The sequence below is a fragment of the Eschrichtius robustus genome, chromosome 6, assembly GCF_028021215.1.
Source record: "Eschrichtius robustus isolate mEscRob2 chromosome 6, mEscRob2.pri, whole genome shotgun sequence".
In the NCBI taxonomy this organism is placed as follows: domain Eukaryota; kingdom Metazoa; phylum Chordata; class Mammalia; order Artiodactyla; family Eschrichtiidae; genus Eschrichtius; species Eschrichtius robustus.
Genome location: NC_090829.1, coordinates 22163116 through 22186843, shown reverse-complemented (window position 1 = coordinate 22186843; position 23728 = coordinate 22163116). Strand labels below are relative to the sequence as shown.

At 45.7% G+C, this 23728-nt stretch overlaps 1 protein-coding gene across 1 annotated transcript in view; it reads right to left on the bottom strand.

Annotated features, from left to right (window-relative positions):
* CLSTN2 (calsyntenin 2) overlaps positions 1-23728 on the bottom strand; it is a 643926-nt gene that overhangs the window by 80610 nt on the left and 539588 nt on the right. Inside the window, exons 7-8 of the mRNA XM_068545999.1 lie at positions 20675-20923; positions 13425-13546 (exon numbers count right to left, since the gene is read on the bottom strand). Coding sequence (XP_068402100.1) covers positions 13425-13546; positions 20675-20923 — 371 coding nt within the window. The remainder of the gene's footprint in view (positions 1-13424; positions 13547-20674; positions 20924-23728) is intronic.

The following is a 23728-nucleotide window of genomic DNA, read 5'->3' as shown; positions in this document are numbered from 1 at the left end:
TGAGATCTCCTCCTGTATATCCCTCCTTTCTGATACTAACTCCCTAAATTTCCAGGAATTCTGGCATTGATGAACTTCATTCTATAACACTTCAAGCTCAAAGAACTGTGGCTTGCTTTCTTTGTTCCTTCTTTCTTTTCATTCTTTAATTTTTTTTCAATTATTATTTTTAATAACTTTATTAAATAGCTGTAGAGATAAAATTTATTTTATATATCATAAAATTCACTTGTAATTGTATGATTCAATAATTTTTAATAAATTTATAGAGTTGTCCAACAACTATCACAATCTAGTTTTAGAACATTTCCATCACCCAAAAATGGCTGTGCTCATTTACAGTTGACTTTTACTCTGACTTCGAGCCCTAGGCAACCATTGATCTATTTTCCATCTCAAAATTGCCTTTTGTGGACATTTCATGTAAGTGAAGTCATGGAATATCTAGTCTTTGTTGTCTAGTTTGTATCACATAGCATAATGTTTTTGAAATTCATCTATGTTGTGTAAATTGATATGCTGTATATGTTGTTCCTTTTTATTGCTAAACAGCATTCCATGTATGGATACACAATAGGTTATTTATTCATTCACCTGTTAAAGAACATCTTGTTTTTGTTTTGTTTTGTTTTTGGAAGCTTTTTTTCAATGTTCCTCAGATAATACCTACATAGGCAAACTGGTACTTGTAGGTCTATGGAGCAGTGTTTGGGAATCACAGTGTAGAAGATCAGATTATGACATTCAGATAAGGACTCATTTTTTAAAATTTAAGCAGCATTTATTGGACACATTTGTTTGTGTTAGACACTGTGTTAAATGTTAAAGAGGTGAAATAAGACATGAAATCTCAGTGTAGTGGAAGAAACGAACCAACAAACAAATAAGTGTAATAAAGTGTGAAAAATGTGATAAAATTCTGGGCCCCCATGGAGTTAAGGTCAATTCTCTATGGGAGAGGGAATTACAGGAAAGTCTTTATCAAGGATGTGAGCCTTGAGTCTTGAAAGATGGTCTTGAAAGATGAACAGGTAATTGGTCAGTCAGATAGTGGAAATAACTTGCTTTCCCATGACACATTCTGTTTTATTCTTAAAAGCCATGCAGGGCTTCCCTGGTGGCACAGTGGTTAAGAATCCTCCTGTCAATGCAGGGGGCATGGGTTTGAGCCCTGGTCCAGGAAGATCCCACATGCCACGGAGCAACTAAGCCTGTGCTCCACAACTACTGAGTCTGCGTGCCTAGAGCCCATGCTCTGCAACAAGAGAAGCCACTACAATGAGAAGCCCACGCACCGCAATGAAGAGTAGTCCCCACTCACCACAGCTAAAGAAAGCCCGCGCGCAGCAACGAAGACCCAACACAGCCAATAATAAATAAATAAATAAATAAATAAATAAATTTATATTAAAAAAAGAAAGTCATGCAGATAGGTGCATACATAGTGTTGTCCAATCTGTCTGTGCCTGGGAATTGTATGGAAGCAAATTATTCCTGCGAGTGTCTGCTGAGATTAATGCATGGAGAAATATGGTGAAAACTTGGCAGATACCCCATTCTGCCAAGCTATATAAAGACTTCTCAACAAGATAAACACATAATGGAAAAGAACACGGAGCTTTGGAGAATAATGGACTTGGTTCAACACGTTAGGCAAATTACTTAATCTTTCAGAGCCTCAATTTCAGTATCTATAAAATGGAGTTAAGAAATAACTTCAAAAGTAACTGGTCAGCTTAGACTTAATGTATGCAAAACAATGAACTTAGGGATTGGCACAAAATAGCCTCTCAAAAAATGCTAGTTTTCCTTTTTTCCATCACATATAACGTTATTGACTGTTTGCCATTCTTACACCTAAGGGCTACTAGAAGTTAATGCAATCACAAGGCTTATTTTGTGTTTTGATTCTGATTTCTATTGTCTCAAGAAAGCCACCATCTTCTGAGTAACCAAGGGATGCAGTAGCTGATTCATAATGAGGCCTTGCTTCCTTCTAAATATGCACAAATTGTCAAGGTGATGGAGGAGGTTCATTAGTTAAAAGCATAATTAAAGGGCACTTCCTTTAGCTAAACTGATGAGCAGAAAGTGCAGCAATATTTGCATGTTTAGACATTAAGGATGGAAACAGATGACTCATAGGAGAATGGGAGGAAGCAGGGAAGGTAGGGCAAATTAATATCACTGCCCAGGGCCTCCAGGGTTATTGCTTTGCAGGACGTCCTCGGAGGAGTGGCCTTCCCTGGGAAATCAGCTTCACTGGATTCTCTTGTTTTATGGGATGAACAGCCCTTTCACCACTGTACCTCAGGAGCAAGGCGATCTTTACTTCAAAAGATGCTAAAATATGATTCCTGATAAGCTGAGCTTGGAATCTGTTTCTTGCTGGACATCCATGCCCTGTTCTAAACACTTAGTTGTCAGCATGGATATTGATTCATTCTTGTCATCCTGTATATTCATTAAGGTTGTAAATTCTCCCAAGTCAATAATAGTGCCTTTTACCCTCTTGGCGTATGTGTGTCTTGAGGTCATATTCAAGGTTCTTCTATTTATTAGATAAGAGGTGTGGAAAGATCCCTACTATGTCTCCTATTCCTCATCCTTAACCTGGGTGTTTTGCCTAAACTGCAAGATTTCTGTTAGAATTAAAAGAAAGTGCTTGGCACAAAGTAAGAACAGAAGTAATGTTCAGTGCAATTCTCCTTCTCAGTATACAGCGACTTCATGGTGATCAGTGCCTCTGCCTCGTGTTTCTTAAATGAAGGCGTTAACACTAGAATGTGTCATTTTGTATCAGGTTTCAATTTTGCCAATTTCTTGCTTTCTATACTGTGGAAGTGACAGAGAGAAAAAATATCTTTCATATAACAAATGCAGACACTTGGGTTTGATGCCAAGGAGGAGTCTCCCTCCCCTCCCACTGGCACCTAATCCCCAAAGCAGTCTAAAAAGACTGGAGCAAGGCACAGCCAGTGTGGTGACTGAGTCAAAGCTGTTTCCATTGGGACCACCCCAAGGCTTGAGCATCTTATTACTGAAACAGTGATTTGATTTACCAAGCATTTGTAATTGTGTTGACATTGTTTTTTTCTTTTTAACAGTAAAATGAGAGTCTGTTTTTAAATATGTATTACTGGATGTCTACTGAAAAAAATGCATTTGTTGCCTCTGGGCAGATATACAGGCTAAGACAGAAATAATGATTTCATGGGAGCAAAAGGAATTACTGAGCAGATGCTCATCTGGGGAAAAGAGACCGGAGAGGAACCAGGTCTGACAGCAAAGGGAGAAAGGTATAGGCTAATTAGCATATTTGATTTGTTTAAATTTAGCAGTGGTATAGCCTTCTACTTCAAGATGGAATGAGAGAGTGGGAGAAGCCAGTGAGATTGAAGCAGAGAAGAGAATTATAGCCTAGCAGGACCCTATGGGACCTTCCTGGTACAGACTCCCCCCTGCCCCCAATATGCTCTGCTTGCCTCTTATCTGTAGAAAAAATTTAGCCTCCTAGGCCTTCCCTGAGTTCCAAAGAATAAATTTAATCAGAGAAGTGAGAAAATGCAGAAAGAAAGGAAAAGAGTTAAGCAAGACAAAACAATAGTTTAGCCATTAAACAAAGTCAAGGACCTTTAGTTCCTCCACAAGGGCCATAAATAATATTCTGAGAACTGTCCTTTGATCTGTTTTGCAGATTCTAAAACCCCCACCAGGTGGAAGAAGTGAACTGTATGTTGCCCACAAGCACGTAGATCCCAGACAGGTTGGAAACAGAAGGTTGATGATGTTGACTCCCAATTACCTCACCACCAACCAATCAGAAGAATGTCCAAAAGCTGATCAAGCACCCCACAACCTTCCTCCCTCACCCTGTCTTTAAAAATCTTTCCTTGAAAGCTATTGGTTTCTTAGGCACTAGCTGCCTGGACTCCTTGCTTGACGCCCTGCAATAAATGCTGCACTTTCCTTCACTACAATTCAGCGTCAGTAGATTGGCTTTACTGCTAGTGGGCAAGCAGACCCAAGTTTGGTTTGGTAATGGAATGACATTCCTGCAGGTCTCAATTCACGAAGAGTTTGGATTCTCCTTTAGCATAGGCTCTTCAGAAGAAAAATGAAAGAAAATCCTTTGAGTAATAATGGAAATCCAAGAAAGTCTTGAGAAACCAGCTCTTCAAGCAAATGGCTCAGGATATATTGATGAGTAAGGCTAGGGAAACCCTCAGTGGATTTGTGGAGACTATGTTCCCAGTACGACACAGATAGAGTTATCTATTTGTCATCAGATCTTACTGTTGGTTAGGCTTGAGATCAGCTCCACTCACATCTGGCAGCACTCATCTTCACCTCGCTAAACTTCCCTTCTTTCCTTTTATTCACTTTACTTTTGTCTCTTGGTAACTTCCTCCTTTTAATCATAGTTCTGCCCCTGAAACTCTGCAGAAGTCCCTTTCTTTCCAATAATAATAGCACTGGCTGTTTGTTAACTGCCCACTTGTAGATCAAAACTCTACCTGTGCTACCCAGACGAACCAGAGCAGGGGGTTCATTTGACAGTTGCTTCTAGGGAGGAGGAAAGAGGAAGTGGGAGAGTGAGTCAGAGACAGAGAACAAGCCAGTACAAGAGGGCATTGTCAAGGTCATGGCGGCGGCAGGTGGGGTAGGGGGGCTGGCTTCCCAGGCACTCCTGAGAAGAGTGCAGGGGGCTGCCCAGAAATGCTCCCCACCTCCACACCTAGTTGCTCCCGTGCCCTCTGGGTGAGGGGTGCTCCCAGGGCAGTAAAGCTGCTGCTTCTGGACTGTGCCCCTTGGAGCCAGGAGTCTCCTCTCACCTGGGAGCAAGCCCTGGGGCACAAAGCTGACAGCACAGTGGGGCGAGGTGTGAACTCGAGGGGCGACCTTCCAGGGAAGCAGGTCTCTGTGCTTCAGGGGAAGGACAGGTATTATCTAGCTGATACATTCATGTATCAGCTTTGTCAGTTGTAAGCTTCCAGGTGAGGCTCTGTCAAGAGAAAGAGGATTTTCTAAGTTTGTTTTAGCATTTTCAGAACGAAGCATGAAGGTCTCGGTGTTTCTTCCCTAAAGGCAGAGAGGTACCTTTAGGGAAGATGATAAGAGTCACTTATCATGGCTGGTGAGGGGGCCGGCACCTTAGGCTAGAGGAAGAATATGGCTTAGGGCAGAAGGAAAAGCTAAATATGCCCCTTGGGGATCCTAGTCCAGAGGCTCGTGAGGAAGCAGGCTTGGTGAAAAGCAAAGTAGGCAGTGAATGGGGGATGTTAAAGGCAGTGCCTCTTCCTTCCTCCCTCCCTCCTAGGGCCACGCCTCCAAGGGGAGGGGCTCCATAGAGACAGGGGTGTGGGGGTAGGCAGAGGCACCACACACTGTGGGTACAGAAGATTCTCTGAATCTGCCTGGATAGCTGGGCCCAGGGTCACTTCAGTAAAGTGCGGGGAGATGGGAGGTGGCCTCCCCAAGCTCATGAACAGTGTATGCGTTTCCTATTGCTGCTATGAGAAATAACCTCAACCTTTGTGTTAAAACAACTCAGATTTATTATCTTACAGTTTTGGAGGTCAGAAATCTGAAATGAGTCTCCCTGGGCTACAATCAAGGTGTCAGCAGGGCTGTGTTCCTTCTGGAGGCTGTAATGGACAATCTGTTTCTTTTTTTTCCCGGCTCATAGGGGTGGCTGCATTCCTTGGCTCATGGCCCCATACCACTCTGACTTCTGCTTCCTGTCACATCTTTTCTGACTCTAATCCTCCTGCCTCCCTCCTATAAGGAAACTTGTGATTACATTGGATCCACTTGGCTAATCTAGGATAATCTCCCTAGCTCAGGATCTTTAATTTAATCATGCCTGTAAAGACCCTTTGCCATGTAAGGTAACATATTCACAGATTTCAGGGATTAGGAGGTGGACATCTTTGGGGTCATTATTTTGTCTACCACAGGTGGCTCACTCGGGACCCCGAGGAGCCCAGGTGAGGTATTGTGGCATAGTAACCAGTGCAACAGAGATGGGGCAGGATGAAAGGTTTCCAGGAAAGGAGCTTTAAGGTGGAGAGAACACAGCTTAGGGAATGGGTTGAAGTGGTGGATTTCCAGCATATTGGTGCCCTCTCTAAAGAAAACAGAACAACTGGGCTGACCACATCAGCAGTCACCTTTCCAAAGAGCAGGAAATCCAGTCATTGCACAGTCCCAGCCCGAGAGGACCTAGGGTGTCCTATGTTGGTCTGAGGACCCTTCTCCGCCAACACCATGAAGTCACAGATGCCACATCTCCCCAAATATCTAGAAGTTCTTAGAGATGGGAAGAGGAAAGGAGAGGGACTCAGAGAAGTGGGGGCTTATCGGGGGCCCTTCTGTATTACAGAGAAATAAGGACATCAGAGTCACTGTATTTGTGATTCTCCCCATGTCCATTATCCATTCAGAACAACCCTGCAAGTTGGCATCTTAGAAAACATCATTTGGGATTCCTACAAAAGGAGAGGCAAAAGAGGTTCTGGACATTCTTCCTCCCCCTCTGTTTAGGACACATGTTCCTAAAGGAAAGCAGGTCTCCCTGAAGACCAGTGTCCAGGGCAGGACAGTGAGTGGGGTGGCATCACTGCTTTAGAGGAAACACGGCCAATGTATCCAAGAGTTAGTCTTTAAATGTGGAATTAGAGCACTGACAACGCCCAATTATTTTGCTCATTAAGATGACTGGTCTGGACTGGACTGACCATTCTCTAATTAACTCCTTGGCACTTGGCTATAATAATGATTGAACTCACTCATTTGACTCTCATTTTGGCTGTAAGAGCAGATGCAAATAAACTGATTCTACATCATTCTAACACTCTTTTCTCACCAAGAATAAAGAATTTTGCCTCTTCTAGGAGCTTTAGATTCCTATGCAAGTAGAATGGACCTGATGGGCAAAGGCATTGGCCTGACAAATGTGAGTATTTGGCTCAAATCCTGGCTCTGTCATTTGTTTCAGGGGGAACTTGGGCCTGTGACTTATTCTCTCCTTTATGTGGGAGGAAAGAAGACCACCTGGGTCTGGGTCTAAGGGACCCTGCCCCACTCACACTGGCCCCTTTCCTCTGGGTGTGGTGAGGGGCCATTGGGGACCAGACATGCCCCCTACTCCCCCTGATACTGGGAATCCAGCATTCTTCATGGGGGGTGGGGCAAGGGGCTAGGACAGGAAGCGCTTAGAAGGGACAAGTGGGTCTCATTAAAGAAGGTTTAAACTTCTCAAATAGTCATGTTATGGTGTGGTTTTCCTGTGTCCGAATGATAGTGGGGTTTTTTGGTTGTTGTTTTTTTGTTTTTGTTTTTATCAGTGACCAGAGTATAAAGGTATACCACAGAACATTTGTTTGGTCTGATGATATGTTTTTAAATAAGAAAATATTAAAAATTGGAAGATTTTCTGTAGAAATCTGATTTCTCACTTCTGAACAACTGGAAGTGCACCAGGCCTGGATTCTTGTGTGGCCTGGAGCTGTGTGGTGGTTGAGTCTGAATGAGGACCTACATTCACCCAGCCAGGCATCCATACTTCCTTTGACTGCTTCTCCTGTCCATGATTATTTGGGACTCTTGCAGGAAAATGCTCTCCAGGGTCTCTAAAACTGGGCATAATCTGGGCAGGGCTGTGGGCTCCCAGAACAGGGTCATTCATATCCTTCTTCTCTCCCCCAGTGCCTGTTACAAGTTCTGGCACAGAGAAGGCAATGGCCAACAGAATGGATCTCACTTCTGCTTCCTGTGCTACTTGTGATTTTTCAGAGATGCATCTTTTTCCCTTGTCTGAGCCTGGGGCACCTGTCCTCTTATTGGTCCGTTAAGGCTGTCACTCAAGCTGTGTCTTCCAATAGGTGAACAGGCTGTAAAATATCAGTGGGTCTCCTTCCTAGCACCAGCAAGTCCAAAGGGCAGCTCATTAGAATTCATGATGCTGAGTCTACCATATCCAAATAACATGAAAGCCAGGAGGGGCTGCAAATTAATAACACTTTCCCATGTGAGCTGGCAGCTGGGCCTTCTCCTCTGCTCTTGTCTGGGTTTGCACATGACTAACTGCAGGCTTGAGGGATTTACATTAGCAGATCATAAGTAAAAATCCCATTAAAATGACAGTCTCCTCATCGTTATGATCCCTTTTCAAGAGGTACACTGGATTGCCAGGGCATTTCTTGGGGTTGCCTGGTAATGGATTTACTTGGCAGTCCATATACCCTGGCAAAGGCCTTCTGAGGTGTAGGGCAAAGGGGTGGGCTTTTTGGAAGCTCTCAGCTCCTCCGTGACAACTACCACACTCCCTGGGCACACACCTGAAGAGCTATGTGGAAGCCCGCCCACCTATCACGCCCTGGTTTCCATGCCAACAAGCAGCATCTGCCATGTGCTTGATCTCCTGGCTGTGGAAAGAGAAGTGGAAGACCCTGATTCTATCACAACCCCTGCTACTGGCCCCACTGAATGGCCTGGCCTGAGTTACATTTGCTTAAATGTGATACATTTTATGAACATCATATTAGCATTCCTCACATTTACATCCCCCAAATTCTTAGTCTTCTATTGAATAACAAAATGCTTTGATTGTGGTTCATTCTTTGGGGATAAATTACCAACTCAATAACATGATATAAAAAGCCTCTTGGCATTTAATTCCCACCTGCTCCTCCAAACTGGGGTCCTAACACCTGTTGAAACTGTACCCAAGCCCCTGTGTCCCTGTCTTTTGAAGTAAAAGCCTTTTGCTTTAGTCTCCCAGGCCTCCCCTGAGTCGTAAAAGAATCCCTAATGTGGGCCAGGAATTTAAATACACACGAAACATTAGAATGGCTTAAAAGAGTTAATGATTAGGAATGTGAAGATATAGAAACAAAGAAGAGCTGTTGGGCCAGGAAACTGGTAACAGTTGAGACTATAAACCACCCACATAGCAGAGTCACCGAACCCCCAGTTCCCTGAAAGATACAGATAAAAGCCTGACACACATTCCTAAGTTGTTTTATAGGAAGCAGACCCACCAGATGAAAACTGCTGACCAAGAGCAAGTGGACCCCAGACTGGTTGAAACCAGAAGATTGGTGATGCTTGAAACTTCACCTTGATGCCAACCAGTCTGAGAATTGTGCACGAGCTGATCATGTACGCTGAGGGCCCCTCTCTCACACTGCCTTTAAAAACTCTTCCCTGAAAGCCATTCATGGGTTCGGGTCTTTTGAGCATGAGCTGCCCATTCTCCTTGCTTGGCACCCTGCAATAAATGCTGTGTTTTCCTTCACCATAACCTGTGTCAGTAGATTGGCTTTACTGCATGCAGGCGAGAGGACCCAAGTCCAGGTTCTGTAACACTGTCAACACCTTCCCCTTCCACCCTGTCCTTGTGCCCTGACACACAGAAAGTTTACAGTACCCTGAAGATGGCCCTCCTACTCATTCCCTGCCAGCTACCTGGCTCCACACCTTTGAGCCCTCCCACCCTTCCCAGTGACAGGTGCCTCTGGGATGGGCTCCCACAGACTCCCCCTACCTGGGCCCCTGCCTTCTGTCCCAGCAAACATCACATAGGACTGTAGATAGGATTGTACACTGTCTGTTTATGTGTTTGTTTGCCCCATTATCATGGATACTTCCAGAGAGCAGAGGCTTTAATTTAGCTGCAGAGCCTGGCACACAGTTTATGCTCAGAATAAATGAGGTCCCATCAGGCAGTAGAACATTTATTATGCTCTGGAATCCCTAAGGTGGGCCAGGAATTTGAATATACACAATACATTAGACTGGCTTGAGCCCTTTCTGGCCAAGGCCAGAAAGTTTTGTAATAGTTACAGAGCCCCTGGTGGTAAAGTCAGTGAGATCTTTGACATAATATATTATCAAGATCAAAGCTGAACGTTTCAGACCCAGAGAGTAAAAATGGTAAAATTTTAGAATTTTAAAATGTTCCATAAAAATGGATCAAACAATCAATTAATCACCAGGAGGTTTTAAAAGATCTCAATTTTCCTTTTCTTCTTCCCTCTCTCCCTCCGTCACTTCATTTCTCCTTTCTTTTGATCTCAGTATCCCTTCATCGTTATGCCAGCTTTTACTGGGCACCAACTGTGTGCTCAGGGCTACAATTTGCACTGAGAATTTGGAGAGAGTAAGACACAGTCCTGCCCGCCAGGATCTCAGCACCAAGTGAGCAGAGAGGAAGGACAAATGGGTCACTAGGATAGAGTAGGTATTGGGGAGTCTGGGGAGCACAGAGGAGAGCCAAACTACTCAAAGGGTGACCTGGGATGGCTTCCTGAGAGAGGATACTTTATCAGGTATACTCAGTTTGGGCATCAAGTGATTTACTTCCAAGAAACTTCTGGTAAGTTTCTGTCTACATAGGGAGCTAAATAGGGGACAGAGAAATCTGGGCTTGTCTGTATATACCACTGGATTGCTAGCATGAGTTTGGTGGAGGTTTCCTATATCCCACGCACTGTGGCTCCTTTCAGGGCATGAGCAGCTGTCCAAGTGAGCTGGGGCTTCTGGTCATCAATAGGCCGCCTTTACATTTTTTAATGTTAATTTCTTTAGTAGAAGAACGCTATAGACTGAATTATGTCCCTGCAAAATTCATATGTTGAAGCCCTAACCCCCAACACGGCTGTATTTGGAGAAAGGGCTCAACCTTCATTAGGAGGTAATGAAGGTTAAATGAGGTCATAAGGATGCGGCCCTAATCCAATAGGGCTCATACCTTATAAGAAGAAGGAAATGTACCTAAGCTCTCTCGGCCATGTGAGGACACAGTGAGAAGGCTGCTGTCTACAGCCAGGAAGAGGGCCCTCACGGGGGGATGGAATTGGCTGGCACCTTGATCTTGGACTTTCCAGCCTCTAGAATTGTGAGAAATAAATGTCTGTTGTTTAAACCACCCAGGCTGTGGTATTTGGTTGTGGCAGCCCAAGCTGACTAAGACAAGGAAGACTGAGCTTGAGCAAAGTGAAGATTTGACAGTTTCATAGGGTTTCATCAAGACTATAAACATTTTGCACTTTGCATAATTCCTATCTCTAAATTAATTTTAAATTAAAAAATAAAAACAATTAAAATTTTAATTAGCAAGTGCACCAAAGAGGCAGCATAACCTACGGAAAAGCAGGTCCTAGCCATGGTTTGCTGTGTGACCTTGGGCAAGTTACTGGACTGTGGTCTCCTGCCTCATATTATCCACCTGGCAGAACTGGGGCAGAGATGAGATTGAGCCACTCATGCAGCATGCTTGGCACAGAGCGGGCACCCATGAATGGTAATAAATGAGATCAGAGTAGTTTGGAAGGTATTCAGTGACTCTCAGCCCCTCCTTCAATTCACCACTTTGGGAATAGATTTCAGAATTCCTAGATTCACTATATTTTTTATCTATAGAACCAGAATTCCTTCCTCACCTATTTTAAATTCCAAACCCTGTGACTTCATTTGCCTGTATCAGTGCTTCTCAATCCCATCTTAGGAAATGCTGCAGGGCATCTATAATGATCTCAGCCAGTATAGCAATGTTTTTTTATTAAAACCCCTCATGATATGGAATTTATTTTAATTCACCTCAATTCGTATTACGTATTTATAAAAACATCCCATATAAGCCAAATGGCATTTTAGAAGTTAGCTGAGAGGCTGCCGGGAAGTCAAATAAACAATGTCAAGATAGCATAATTTCTGCAAGACCCAGAATTCCTAATTCAGAGGAACATATATTAATCCAGATGCCATATTTCCAAAACCCCAGGGTCCAGAAGGATGGGATTTACTGAGAATGGATTAGGCAGTTGCCACAGGGCTCTCTCAAACATCTTTCTCATCAGCCTGGCATCCTTGACCTTGTCATGCTGCCTGATGTTACACCATTGAGACATTCCCTGAGGTTAATGAATCTCTCTTTTAAAGAGCATATGTCAGTACTTCTGTATGGAGGAAGGGGGGTAGCAATCATACTCATCTTGGTGGAAATGAGTTCCTTTTGGCATGCTTCCCAGTGACACACTCTGAAATCAGCCCCACTGGGGGTCTGAGGTTTAAGTAGAAAAAGGAGAGGGTGGGGTAGACACAGGTAATTGGGAAAGAGAAGGGAAAGGATTATGAAATGTTCAGCCCGAGACAAGATGGGGGGTGGGGCTTCCCTGGTGGCGCAGTGGTTGAGAGTCTGCCTGCCAGTGCAGGGGACACGGGTTCGAGCCCTGGTCTGGGAAGATCCCACATGCCGCGGAGCAACTAGGCCCGTAAGCCACAATTACTGAGCCTGCGCGTCTGGAGCCTGTGCTCTGCAACAAGAGAGGCCGCGATAGTGAGAGGCCCGTGCACCGCGATGAGGAGTGGCCCCCGCTTGCCACAACTGGAGAAAGCCCTGGCACAGAAACGAAGACCCGACACAGCCAAAAATAAATAAATAAATAAATTAATTAATAAGATGAGGCAGGTGGCACCCACAGGGGGGTTTGGAGGGAGAAAACAAGACTGGGGTCCCCAGAAGCTCCCAGAATATGGGTTGAACAGAAAGAAAGCAAAAAAGAGATGCAGTAGAATGAGCATCATTTCATCTGCTTCATTAAGCAGCATCCATTCGATGACCCTCTTCCCTGCCGACTGCCACCCTCCCTTCTGACAATGTAAAACCATTGAACAAAAATTCATGCCCCCCACCTTCAAATCTAAGCAAAGGCCAACTCTGGGCTTGCTGCACTGACACTTCTTCAGCGGCACGGCCACCCAGAGAAGTGCCACCTCCGCAATCTCAGCGCTGCACAGCCCTCCGAAACAGACACTTCAAAGCTTTTGATTCCAACCAGACACTTCATTTGTCATTGACAAGTACGACACAGCGGCCCTTGTGATCACAAGTCAGAAGGCTCTGGAGTGAGGCAGAGATTTTCCCACTTCAGAAAAGAACATGAACTGCTCACAGGGCACTGTGTCACTGATGACTTCAAAGTCCTCAGGTCCCTGTTCTCAACCTGTGTCACCAAGAGCGAGGCCGCACCGTCACCCAAAGAGAGCATCAAAGAGGAGACACGGAGCATTTACGACATAAATATGCGCTAACGAAGATCAGAAACTCGGCCTGGGGATCGAGAGGATCAGCTTCCCAGGAGCTCCGCGCGGAGAAAGTCGACAAGATGCACGCTGGTACCTACTGACGGGTGCGGCTTCTAGCCAGGAAGTGTGGCCCTCCCCACCTCCGACTGGTCTTTAAGGCTGCAATTTCCATCCTGACTTTAAGATGCTGTGTGTTTCCCAGAGCTGGTTTTCCCCCAAATCAGCAAGTGACCAGAACCGTGAGATGCCTACCCACTGCCATCATCCCTGGACCACACCAGCCATCCCCGCACTTGGGTGAGCAGGGAGCAAGCGCGCTGTGAGCGCCATACCTGGTCCAGCTTCCAGTGGAACTCCGCGGGGCGGAAGGTGTCTGCCTGGTCGAAATCCTTGCGCAAGAGGAAGACAAGGCGGCAGTTGTGCACGTACAGGGCGTAGTGGTGCCGGTTCATTTCTGAAAAGCAGAAAGAGGATTTGAGGGGTTCCAGATTTCCTGTGCTGATCTCCGCTCCATCACTTAGCACACCTCAGAAAACAAAGAAACAGGCATTCCAGTTTTCTCTTTTACAACTGGGTCTAATAAATAGTTCTAGAACACACATAGTGGAGCTCTCTGAAATGAAAGAGGAAGATTCAAGAAAGCTCACAGCAAAACTTCTGCTGAGAAGCCATTTGGGCTTTAAATACCAACCTAACTTATACTCAGATACTGCATCAGATCCTGGATAAAATTACATAGGTTCACAAGCTCTTTTTGTTTTTTTTTACATATACTTCCGGGAGGGTCAAAGGGCCTCTCTGACAATCACATCAGCCACTCTGGGTTCCTTTAACATAGCTGGATTCTCGCAGAGTTCTGGGCTTTTATTTTATTTCATCAGGCTTGCCAGCAGCAACCACAGAGCATGTCTCCTTTTCTGCCTAATCTGTGTGCAGTTAAGGAAAGCTGCCTCACTTTTAGTTGCTGGGAGGAGGGGACATTGATTTCCCAGCATTAGACATAGTTCCCTGAATTTCCAAAGCAAAGAATAAATACTTCTTTCCCCATACATGACAACAGATGGGACTTTTCTCTCCCCTGATAAAAAAACTTCCTTTCCTGCTTAAAAAAAAAATTCACATCATGGGTCCCAGCCATGATGTCCTATAGTCACAAGATAACAGCCATGGGAAGGGGAAGAACTGTTCTTCGACCAATGCTCAGAGGACTCACACATAGCAGCACACACAGAAATCTAATATGATGCACATGTTCCATAAATATTGGGCTAATGAGCAGGTAACCAGATACAGCAGAAAGAGCATGGGCCCTAGACTCAGAGAGACTTGGGGTGGAGCTGTATCTCTAGATGATGCTGAGAAAGTTATTCAGCCTCTTAGAGGCTTGATTTCCTTCATTGTATCATGACAGGGATGCTGGGCTATCCTAATGTATCATGAGAATAGGATATTGTGATTGATTCTTGCACATCCTGTACAAACCTTGCCCATGGAGGTATGAGTGGGAGGAATCAACACCAGTCCCACTTCTAGGCATGGGCTTTCAGTTGATTTCAGCCAGATAAGCTCATGAAAAGCCCCCTGCCACAGCGAGTGGTTCAGGACCCAGGCCCGAGTTCAGTAGTGCAGGCCATTCTCCTGGCCATGGGGCTTCTGTCAGGAAAGTGACTCAAGTCAGTCCAGTGATTCTGGAGCTGTTCTGAGTAGTTCTGGGAAAGAACTCTCTATCTCTTAGCAGAAAGCAAATAGAAGAGACCACCACCTCTCTCTAGAAGTTGCAGTATATAACTGGGAAGCTTGGAGCTGCCGCAGCCATATTTGCTAACATGAAATTGATATACATATGGCAGCAGATCTGAAAAATTGCAGAGGAAAGGACCCAGGACCTTGATCACACTTTACCTGAAGCTGTTTAGCTCTGGCCACTTTAAGTTACAAGAACCCTACATTCTCTTTATTATTTTGAGTTTTAATCATCTGATATCAGTTTGATCTGTATTCCCTGTTCCTTGTAACTGAAAGCATCTTGATACAATGAGGAAATGCGTGTAAAGCATCTGCCCAGAACAGATGCTCAATGACTGTTAGTTATTACAAGGACTATTACACTGCCTCGTGACCATGATAACATAACAAAATAGTGTCAGATGCTGTTTTCACAAAAGCATTACCGTTCTTCAGGATGCAACCAAAGGATGGAAGGAAGGAGACTGTTTAGTTGCCAAGTGTTGTAGGTTTGGCCAAGGCCAACGTTCGGGTGACCACTCCACCTTTGCATCGAAGAAACACCCAGGTCTGGTTATGGGGATTTTACTAAATACTTCTTTTTCCCCCTCACTATTGCTTAAACTGATTTCCTATAGTTTCTGCTGATAACTATCAGGAAGATATAGAGGGCATATTTCTCCCCTTTAGCTTCATTTGGAGTCAGGAGAGGTTGTGGTGAAGAGGTGGAAGAAGAATGAAAGGACAGACCTCACGGGAGTATCTCCTGGCCTCCCTCCAGAGGTTCCTCCCTCCCCCGCCCTTCCTGAGCTGGGTCCCTGGGGTCACCACCCACACCAGGGTAACTGGCTCTTCACGGCGCTGGTGACATGATACACTCAGAAATCAGCTTCACTTCTTTCCCTGTCCTTCAGTGTTCTCCCTGGCAACTCCCCTCCCTTTCTTTGCCCACGTTTCTGGCAGATCCTAACGTCTTCTGGTCACTTTCAGATATTAAAATCGTCTGTAAGGGTTCTCTCCAAACCAAACACCAGTGTCTCATCAGTTAAAAGATCTTCCCCTCTTCGCTACTCAGCCTCGCCCCGTGGCTTGGTGGCCGCCAGTGGGGAAAGGATGAGGAAGGTGTGTTCTTTTACTCTTCCTTCATTCCCTGAATCTCCTCCAGCTCCAGTCATGGTCAGGGGCAGGGGAAAGCAGGTAAGAAGGAAAGAAGTGGAGTCTCTTTAAAGAAGCAGTGAAGTTTGTCATTTTCCTAGGGATGCCCAGTGTCCTCTGTCATGTGGGTGTCTACATATGGGCTCCTTCATGGGTGCCCAGGCTGGTTTTTGGAGAGGCTCTGCAGAGATCCCCCATGGCTACGGAAATGGGTTTGGGCCCCGGTGAAATATGTTTTTAGCCGTCCTTTCCCCACCTCCCCAAACCCATAAGAAAGGGCCTGTTATAATCTTTACATAGGAATTGATCTGGTAAGTGATGCAGTCCTTCCTGGGACATTAGTGCCAGCTTCAATCCTACCTTTCTTGGCTCTTACCTCTCCATTCCTGGTGTAAGTGATGTTTTCATGATTCCTTTCATGATGTTCATGACACCTTTCATGATTGCCCTCCCTTGGTCACTTCTCCCTCCCGCCCACATCTGCTCCTGCTGCTGGATCCCCTCTTCCTGGCATGCAGACCTCTTGGCTGTAGCTGTGACCATTTCTGGTTGCCCATTTGGTTCCCATGACTAGAACAGAAACATCTGTGTTCCACCAAATTGTAGTAGGGCAGCCCCTCCCCCGCTGCCCCTCTCTTCTCACCCCACTGCTGAGGCAGCCCCCATCAGCCTCTTGCCTTCACACCCCCTGGGCAAGAGTCAAGTCCAGCTTTCATGTACCCTCAACTCCTGGGACACGAGTCAAACTTCCCCAGAGCTCTCCTGGGCTCGCCTCCAACACCAGCCTGGAGCAGATGTACAAGTGTTTGCAGCTCAGCCAACAGGCAGCTGGGAGTGAAATTCCCACCTCCTCTCTACCTCAGACAACCTCGGTCTCTCTGAGTGGTTTTCTGGGCATCCCTGGAAGTGTGGGAGTGTTTCTTTCCCAGCAGGCTGGGGGACTATCCCAGCACGCTCTATCAGGCTGGCACCTCTGCCTCTGTCATCTGGTGATTGCTGGACCAGGTTGGCCCCTCTGTCTTGGAAAGCCCTGTATGAAAGTAGCTAGCACTACAGGTGGCACGTATCATTCAGATGAAACACAGAGTTAGCAAGAGAGCTGCATGCCAGGAAGAAGGGGTCCTGCAGGAGGAGCAGATATATGTGGGGAGAGAAGTTTCTAAGACAGAGCAGGAAAGAAACTGCTCACACCAGGAATGGAAAGATAAGGGCCAACAAAGGTGGTGTTGGAGGGGGCACCAGTGCCTCACGCAGTATCCTTGCGGTAGAGCCATTGCTGGGTATTCAGCTAACCTTGTTTCCTTTGCTCCTAGGCACGTAGCTTAACTCATATCACTGCTTCTCCCATGGTTAGGTGGAGCCTTGGGAACAAATTCTCGCCCAGAAAGTGTGAGTAGAAGTGAGGCACACCACTTTCTGGTCTAGCTAATAAAACCCTTCTGTGTTCAACCCTCTATTCTAACTTTCTGTTCTGTGGTTGAAAATGGCAGCGATAAATAATTGAAGTATCTTGAGTCCCCGAATGTCTGGGCAAAGCTGAGCAACCTCATTCCCCGGCCCCACCTCGGGTTGCTGGACAATGGCAGGAGGAAAAACTGATGAAAGGGTGTTAGTCATCGAGATGCTTCTTGTTGGTGGTGAGAGTGGTTAGTCATCGAGATGCTTCTTGTTGGTGGTGAGAGTGGTTTTCTTTCTTTCTGAAAACTGCAATTAGCCCTTGGTGACTAATCAATTCTGTTATCCAACTATTAATAAATTACTTCATGATAGGCCAGCATTGGTAAGTTGTAATTAGTGGACAAGATGGAAACCAGTGCAATTTTCACTAAGGGCGACTTGGTAATTTACGTCGATAGCCTTCCTAACATTTATATTTTTTGACTCAGTAATTCAGCTTCTGGTCAGGAAATAATCAGAAGCATCCATACAGGCATATACAAGAATGCTTATTATATATTACAAGAATGCCTATTACAGCATTGTTTTATTTGCATTTAAAAGGAGACAATCTAAATGTCTAACAAAAGGGAGCCAGTTAAATGAAGTATAATAAAGGCTAATAACAGAAGACTGTCATGTAATTCTTAGTTTTAAAGAATATTTTATCACATAGAGAAATGATCTGGATATATGTAATGTTATTTAAGAGAAACATAACAATGGTATCACATGTATTATAAAAATAGATGGAAAACTGTAACAACATTCTACATATACATAGAAGTAAAAATAATATTTCATTTGGTAGTGAAATATACCAACTGTTAACAGAAAATCCCTCCAAGTATTAGAATTTTAGGTGACTTTTGTATTCTTTTATACTCTTCTGTGTTTTTTAGGCTGCCTGTTATAAACCTGTGTAGCTTTTATAACTTGGACATTTTTCTGACATATAAAAGCTCTAATCAAGTTTTAATTTGTTCCTGATAATTTTTTATTTAGGGCAAGGAGATATCTATAGGTATTTTTTTAAGTCAGAGAAATTAGAGGAAAATCTTCCGCATCTTTTCTCGTGCCAGCGTTGAACTGATTTGCAAAGGGTTACTTTATACTGAGCCCAAAGCTGAGCAGAGCCAGAACCTGCGGGTTGGAGGGGCTGACATGACCGTTCGGGGTGCTGCCCTGATGAAAGTGAGGCATCATCGTCTAATGCAGAGTTTTCAGCCATGGCTGCACAAAAGAATCGCCCAAACTCCGACTTCCTGAGCTGGGGCAGGGCCCTGGCATCTAGGTACTTTTACAAGGTCGCCAGGTTATTCTAGTGCAGAGCAGGGTTGAGAGCCGCTGGTCTAGTAGCGTGGACCTGAAACGCGGGCCAGAGGAGCTGGGGCCAAGTCTGTTCCTTTGATAATCAGTTGTGTTATCCTCGGCCAGTTGCTCAACCCTTCATATTCTAATTTCCTCCTGTGTAAGCCAGAGGTCTATATTTGTCAGGCCTGCCTCCCAAGGGTATTTGATACATTTCAGAAAGGACTATATGTGTGTGGGCGCTAACCCCAGCCAGGGCTGCTTTGCATGCATCTGTATACTCCTAAGCCATTGTCTCCTTGATGCTGGCTCTGGATCATGGTGGGGACACCCCACCAGACACTGCGAAGATGGGGCCACAGGGTGATTCCTGGGGTCCTGGGCTGAGCTCTGGACCCAGTCCCAAACCTCAGTGCCACCTTAAGCAGGTCTGTGGGGTCCTTCCTATACGAAGGATCTGGAAAACAAATCCTTGGCACTGGCTCTGACACAGATTCACCATATGACTGGGAAAAGTTGGGCAACTCCCCCTGTTTCAGTTTCTATATCCAGAAAATACATTGGCTTTTACCGCAAATATTGATTGAAACAGGAAATGTGGGGTCCTGGTAGTAGTATAATGTGGAATAAAACTAGAAATAATAATGATTATGACAATAACAACAGGTTAATTAGTCGAGCACAGATTTTTTAACTGGAGCTGCTAAGTGATTTCATACCTCATTTCATGTTTATTTTCCCCATTCTACATATGGGGAAACTAAGGCTCAGTGAGATTAGCAACTCCTCGATTTTCCTTAAGTAGTGGAAAAGCTGCCATGTGAACTTTGGCTGTTCAGTAGCAAAGCTGAACGGTCAGCCGTTCTTCTATCCTGTCTTCTCACTGCACTATCTGCTGTAGTGTAGAGGAGTTATCATTTATTTGGGGTATTTTAACAAGAGGAGCATTTGAAATGGGAAAATGTGGACTTACAATTTAAGATAGACATAACATTTTCATAAGATATCAGAGTATTTGTGTGTGTATGTGTTTGCACGTGGGGTGTGGTGACCAGAGAATAGCGATGGAGTTAGCTGGATCTAAGCTTACATTCCAGTTCTGATACTTACCAGCTGAATAACTTGGGACAAGTTACTTAATGTCTCAGGGATGTTTCCTTATCCTTAAAACAGGAAACACAATAATGCTTTCGTAAAATTGTTTGTAGAGATGTGAGGCACTGTTTAGAATAGGAAGAGCTAACACAGATTAGACTTCCGGTGCGTCAGGTACTGTTCTACTGCGCTATACATACATTGTCATTTAATCCTGATAAAAACCCTATGAGGTAGATAATACTATAATGCCCATTTTATAGACCGAGAAAGTGAGGCATAGAGAGGTTAACCCACTTGCCCGAGATCACACAGCCAACAAGTGGTGGAGTGTTTTTAACCACCAAGCTGTGAACTGCCTTACACAGGCTCAGCAAGCTGAAAAATGCCTAACAAAGCTTAGCTATCATCATTATGCACAGCAGTGATTTTCAAACTGGTGTTGTAAATTAGCAGGACCTTTTCATTGAAAAGAAACGTCTGGAAATCTGTCTATATATTAATATAATAGTGAAGGTAGAACTGCTTTGCTTGAAGTAAGGATGAGGCCTCCTCCCGCAACCCCACCTCATACAGCAGCCCTAAGTTACTTCTGCGGATGCTGGGGTTCTGAAGAACCCAGTCTGAAAACTACCAATCCCAGCTTTTTGACTCTTTGTGTCTGTACCCTGCCTCCCTTTCCTGGTCCTGCTCTACCCCAAGGCGAGGAAATCATCAGCCAGAAAACCAGAGACCAGAATATTTTCCCAGGGCCCCTCTCACCCTCCCGCTTTTCTCCCACGCCCTTGGTGGCCGTGGCCGTGCCTGACCAGCTGGGACATAGGGGGCAGATGCCAGGAGGGCTGGATGCAAGACTCACCGGTTTTATCTGAGTTGCAGAGGATGGTTTCCTTCTCAGCTCTCACGCCAGGGCTGGGGCCGTGCTTCATCCACATGGTGATAGTGAACTGATCCGTCAGGTTCTTGGGTACAACCCCGTCAGGAATCTTGGCACCCTGCCTGCCGTCGAACTTGAAGATCATCTCGCTGCTGTCCACCAGCAGTCCTGCGGTCCAGTTGGTGGCGGCGCTGGGGGACGGCAAGAGGTCGATGATGCCAGAGGAGGCTCCTGCAGAGGATGGGGACAGAAAGAACAAAGGGTCAGTCCTCCCAGGGTGGGTGTCCTCACGTTCTGTTTTCTGCTCCTGGGTCAGAATGAACTACTCGGAGTACTTACCCAGAGCTAGGTGCTCAACCTGAGCTAGGTGACTAGGGAAAAGAAGGGTTAAATGCCATCCTTGCCCATGTTGCTTATGGTCGGCTTGGGGAGGCATCAGTAACTTACAGACAAAAGTATTGCATGTGGGAGGACAGAGTGCAATTAACTATTATACAAGAAAAAAGTGCTGGAGGAATTTAGAGAAATGAGATTACGCTGGGGGTTTCGATAAGCAGACAAGATTCCTGGAGAAGGCCAGGGTTTGATTCGGATCGATGGATTCATTCACGCGCTCATCCATCCGTTACCCTGTCAGCCATTGATTGAGCACCAATCGGGTGCCAAGACCCCTGCTGGGTGCTGGCGAAGTAAATGTGAATCAGCACAGTCCCTGACCTGGAGGAGCTCAGACCCAGCAAATTGACAGACAACTGGGATGCAGTGTGCTCAGAGCTGTGATGGGGAAAGTTCAGGTCCTGACCCCATGAGAAAGAGTATGAGTCACTTTGCACTCACCACGCTTTTTTCCAACCATTCGTTTAGGCCAAATGGTATAGCAGTTGAGAACACGGGTTCTGAAGTCAGCAGAACTTGAACCTGACGCCTGGTGGCGGCCTGACTTGCTAGCCTTGTGACCGTGACCAGTGACCTCACCTTTCCGACTCTCCACCCCCTTCTCTGCCACCTGCCCTCCCAGCTGTTGTGGGAACTGAATAAGAGACAGCACCTGCGCTTGGGGCAGCATGCTTGGCACGCCGTGAGTGGAGCTCACTTCACTTTACCTATAACTCTGTCGTTATTGTTGGAGCTGTTATTATTTCTGCTACCACTGTGATTTCAGGCTAAGGATAACCTGAGGCCGTGGGAGTGCCATAGGCAGATTTGTGTCTTGGGAGAATCACACCAACAGCTTTGTGGAGGGCGGAGCTGAGTGAGCCGGAAAGGCTGGCCCAGAAGACAGGACGGCCCAGCTGGGAGGATAAATGGGCCGCCATGCACTTCCCACTGAAGCTCAGGTGCTGCCAGCAGTGTTCTCTGCACCCTTACGTTCCACAGAGGGGCAGGGCTCAGCTACTCAGGGGAGGAGGAAGGTCAGGGGCTTCCTGATACCAGGAAACAGGAGCCAGGGAGTCCAAAGTATGCCCGGTGCAGGGGACCAAGTGCGTGTGGGCTCCCACCTGGCACAGCACTGACCTGGCAGTCGTAAATGGGTTTAATGGACAGTGGTGGCGTATATCACCTGCCATTTGTCTGGGATCATTGGACTTCTGAATTCTGTATATCAGGGCCTCACGTCACCTAGGGGCTGCGTTTCAGAGTCAGCCACTACAAACATCTACAGTTAAAATGACACATGAAAATCCCTCAGGAAGGTGCCATATTGGAAACCGATGTACTTCTTTGAAAATGTTTAACCTAGACAGTTTTCCCTGCAGCCTTGGAACAGATGCCCATGGGTTTGCAACCGAAAGCTGGCTGTGTGACACATCTGTATCCTGAGAGCCAGATGCTCTGCTTAGGTCTGTGAGGAGCTCGCCCTGGGAAAGGCCTCTGGGACCTGCAGTGTCTGAGATGTGGTGGGGTGGGAGGTGGGAGTGGAGATTCCGGTCTCTTAAGTTACGATCACCCCGCAGCTATGCTCAGCAAGGGGAAGTGCGGGCAGCGTTGACTACATTATTAATGCATTTTTCTTGGGGCTTTTGCCTGGTAGCATGCCTGACACATAGTACGTGCTCCATTAATGTTTATAACTGCCTTTTCTTCTACCCAGTGCCTCCATGAGATGCTTCTGGCCGTTACCCAATGCTCGCGTGAGCCTCTTCACCCAGCCTCTTGTTCATGCCCCCCACCTCTCATCAATATTACTTGTTCTCCTATAATCCTTGAGACTTATTTGATGTCCATTTTACTTATCTGATAAGCTAATTCACACTAATGTTTTAACGACTAACAAAGCCTTAAAGGTTATCACCCTCCATAGGTATTTGAAAGAAAGAACTCTATCAAGGTGGTAGCAGGTAGAGATTTGGGGGTGGCTGGGGAGTGGGAGATATGTAGTCTTTGGACCAAGCTCATCTTCCTAGAACCCCCCAGAATAATGCAACCTGGCAACAGCTGCTCTGCCCCATGAGTGAGTTGGCTCGGACACCAGGATTTGTCCAGCATGACGACAGCTGGTGACTAGGGCTCACAGAGAATGTGTTGGTTCCCGAAATTTCAGGTGGCCAGGGAGACGCAGGCTGAGCACCCAGGGCTCCTGACTTCTAGCTCAAGCCAGAGCAGCCAACACAATCTAGCAGGGCCCAGTACAGGGCCCACACAGAGCCGCAGGCCTGAGCATGGGGGAACCAGGGCAGGGCTGACAGGGCTCAGAACTCCACCCTTTGAGGTTCCTTTTTGACTGAGGACCTTGCTGTTGTTAAGGAGCCAATGTTCCTGCAGAATGCATGCTGTAATTAACACCTTAGACTAGTGAAGGAGCTGATTGCAATTTTTCCCCCAAACAAGTCTGGATATAGGGAGGGAGGTGCAGAGCAAGGACGAGTGGGGGGATGATATGGGAGAAGACAGAAAAGAGAAGGTTAGGAGGCAAAATTGGTTACATTTTGCCAAAGGCCAGCCCTGGTCAGGGTTATTCTATACACATATATTTAGGGAAATTTACTTTTCAGAGTTACAGACATCTATTCTTTTTTTTTTTTAATTGATGTATAG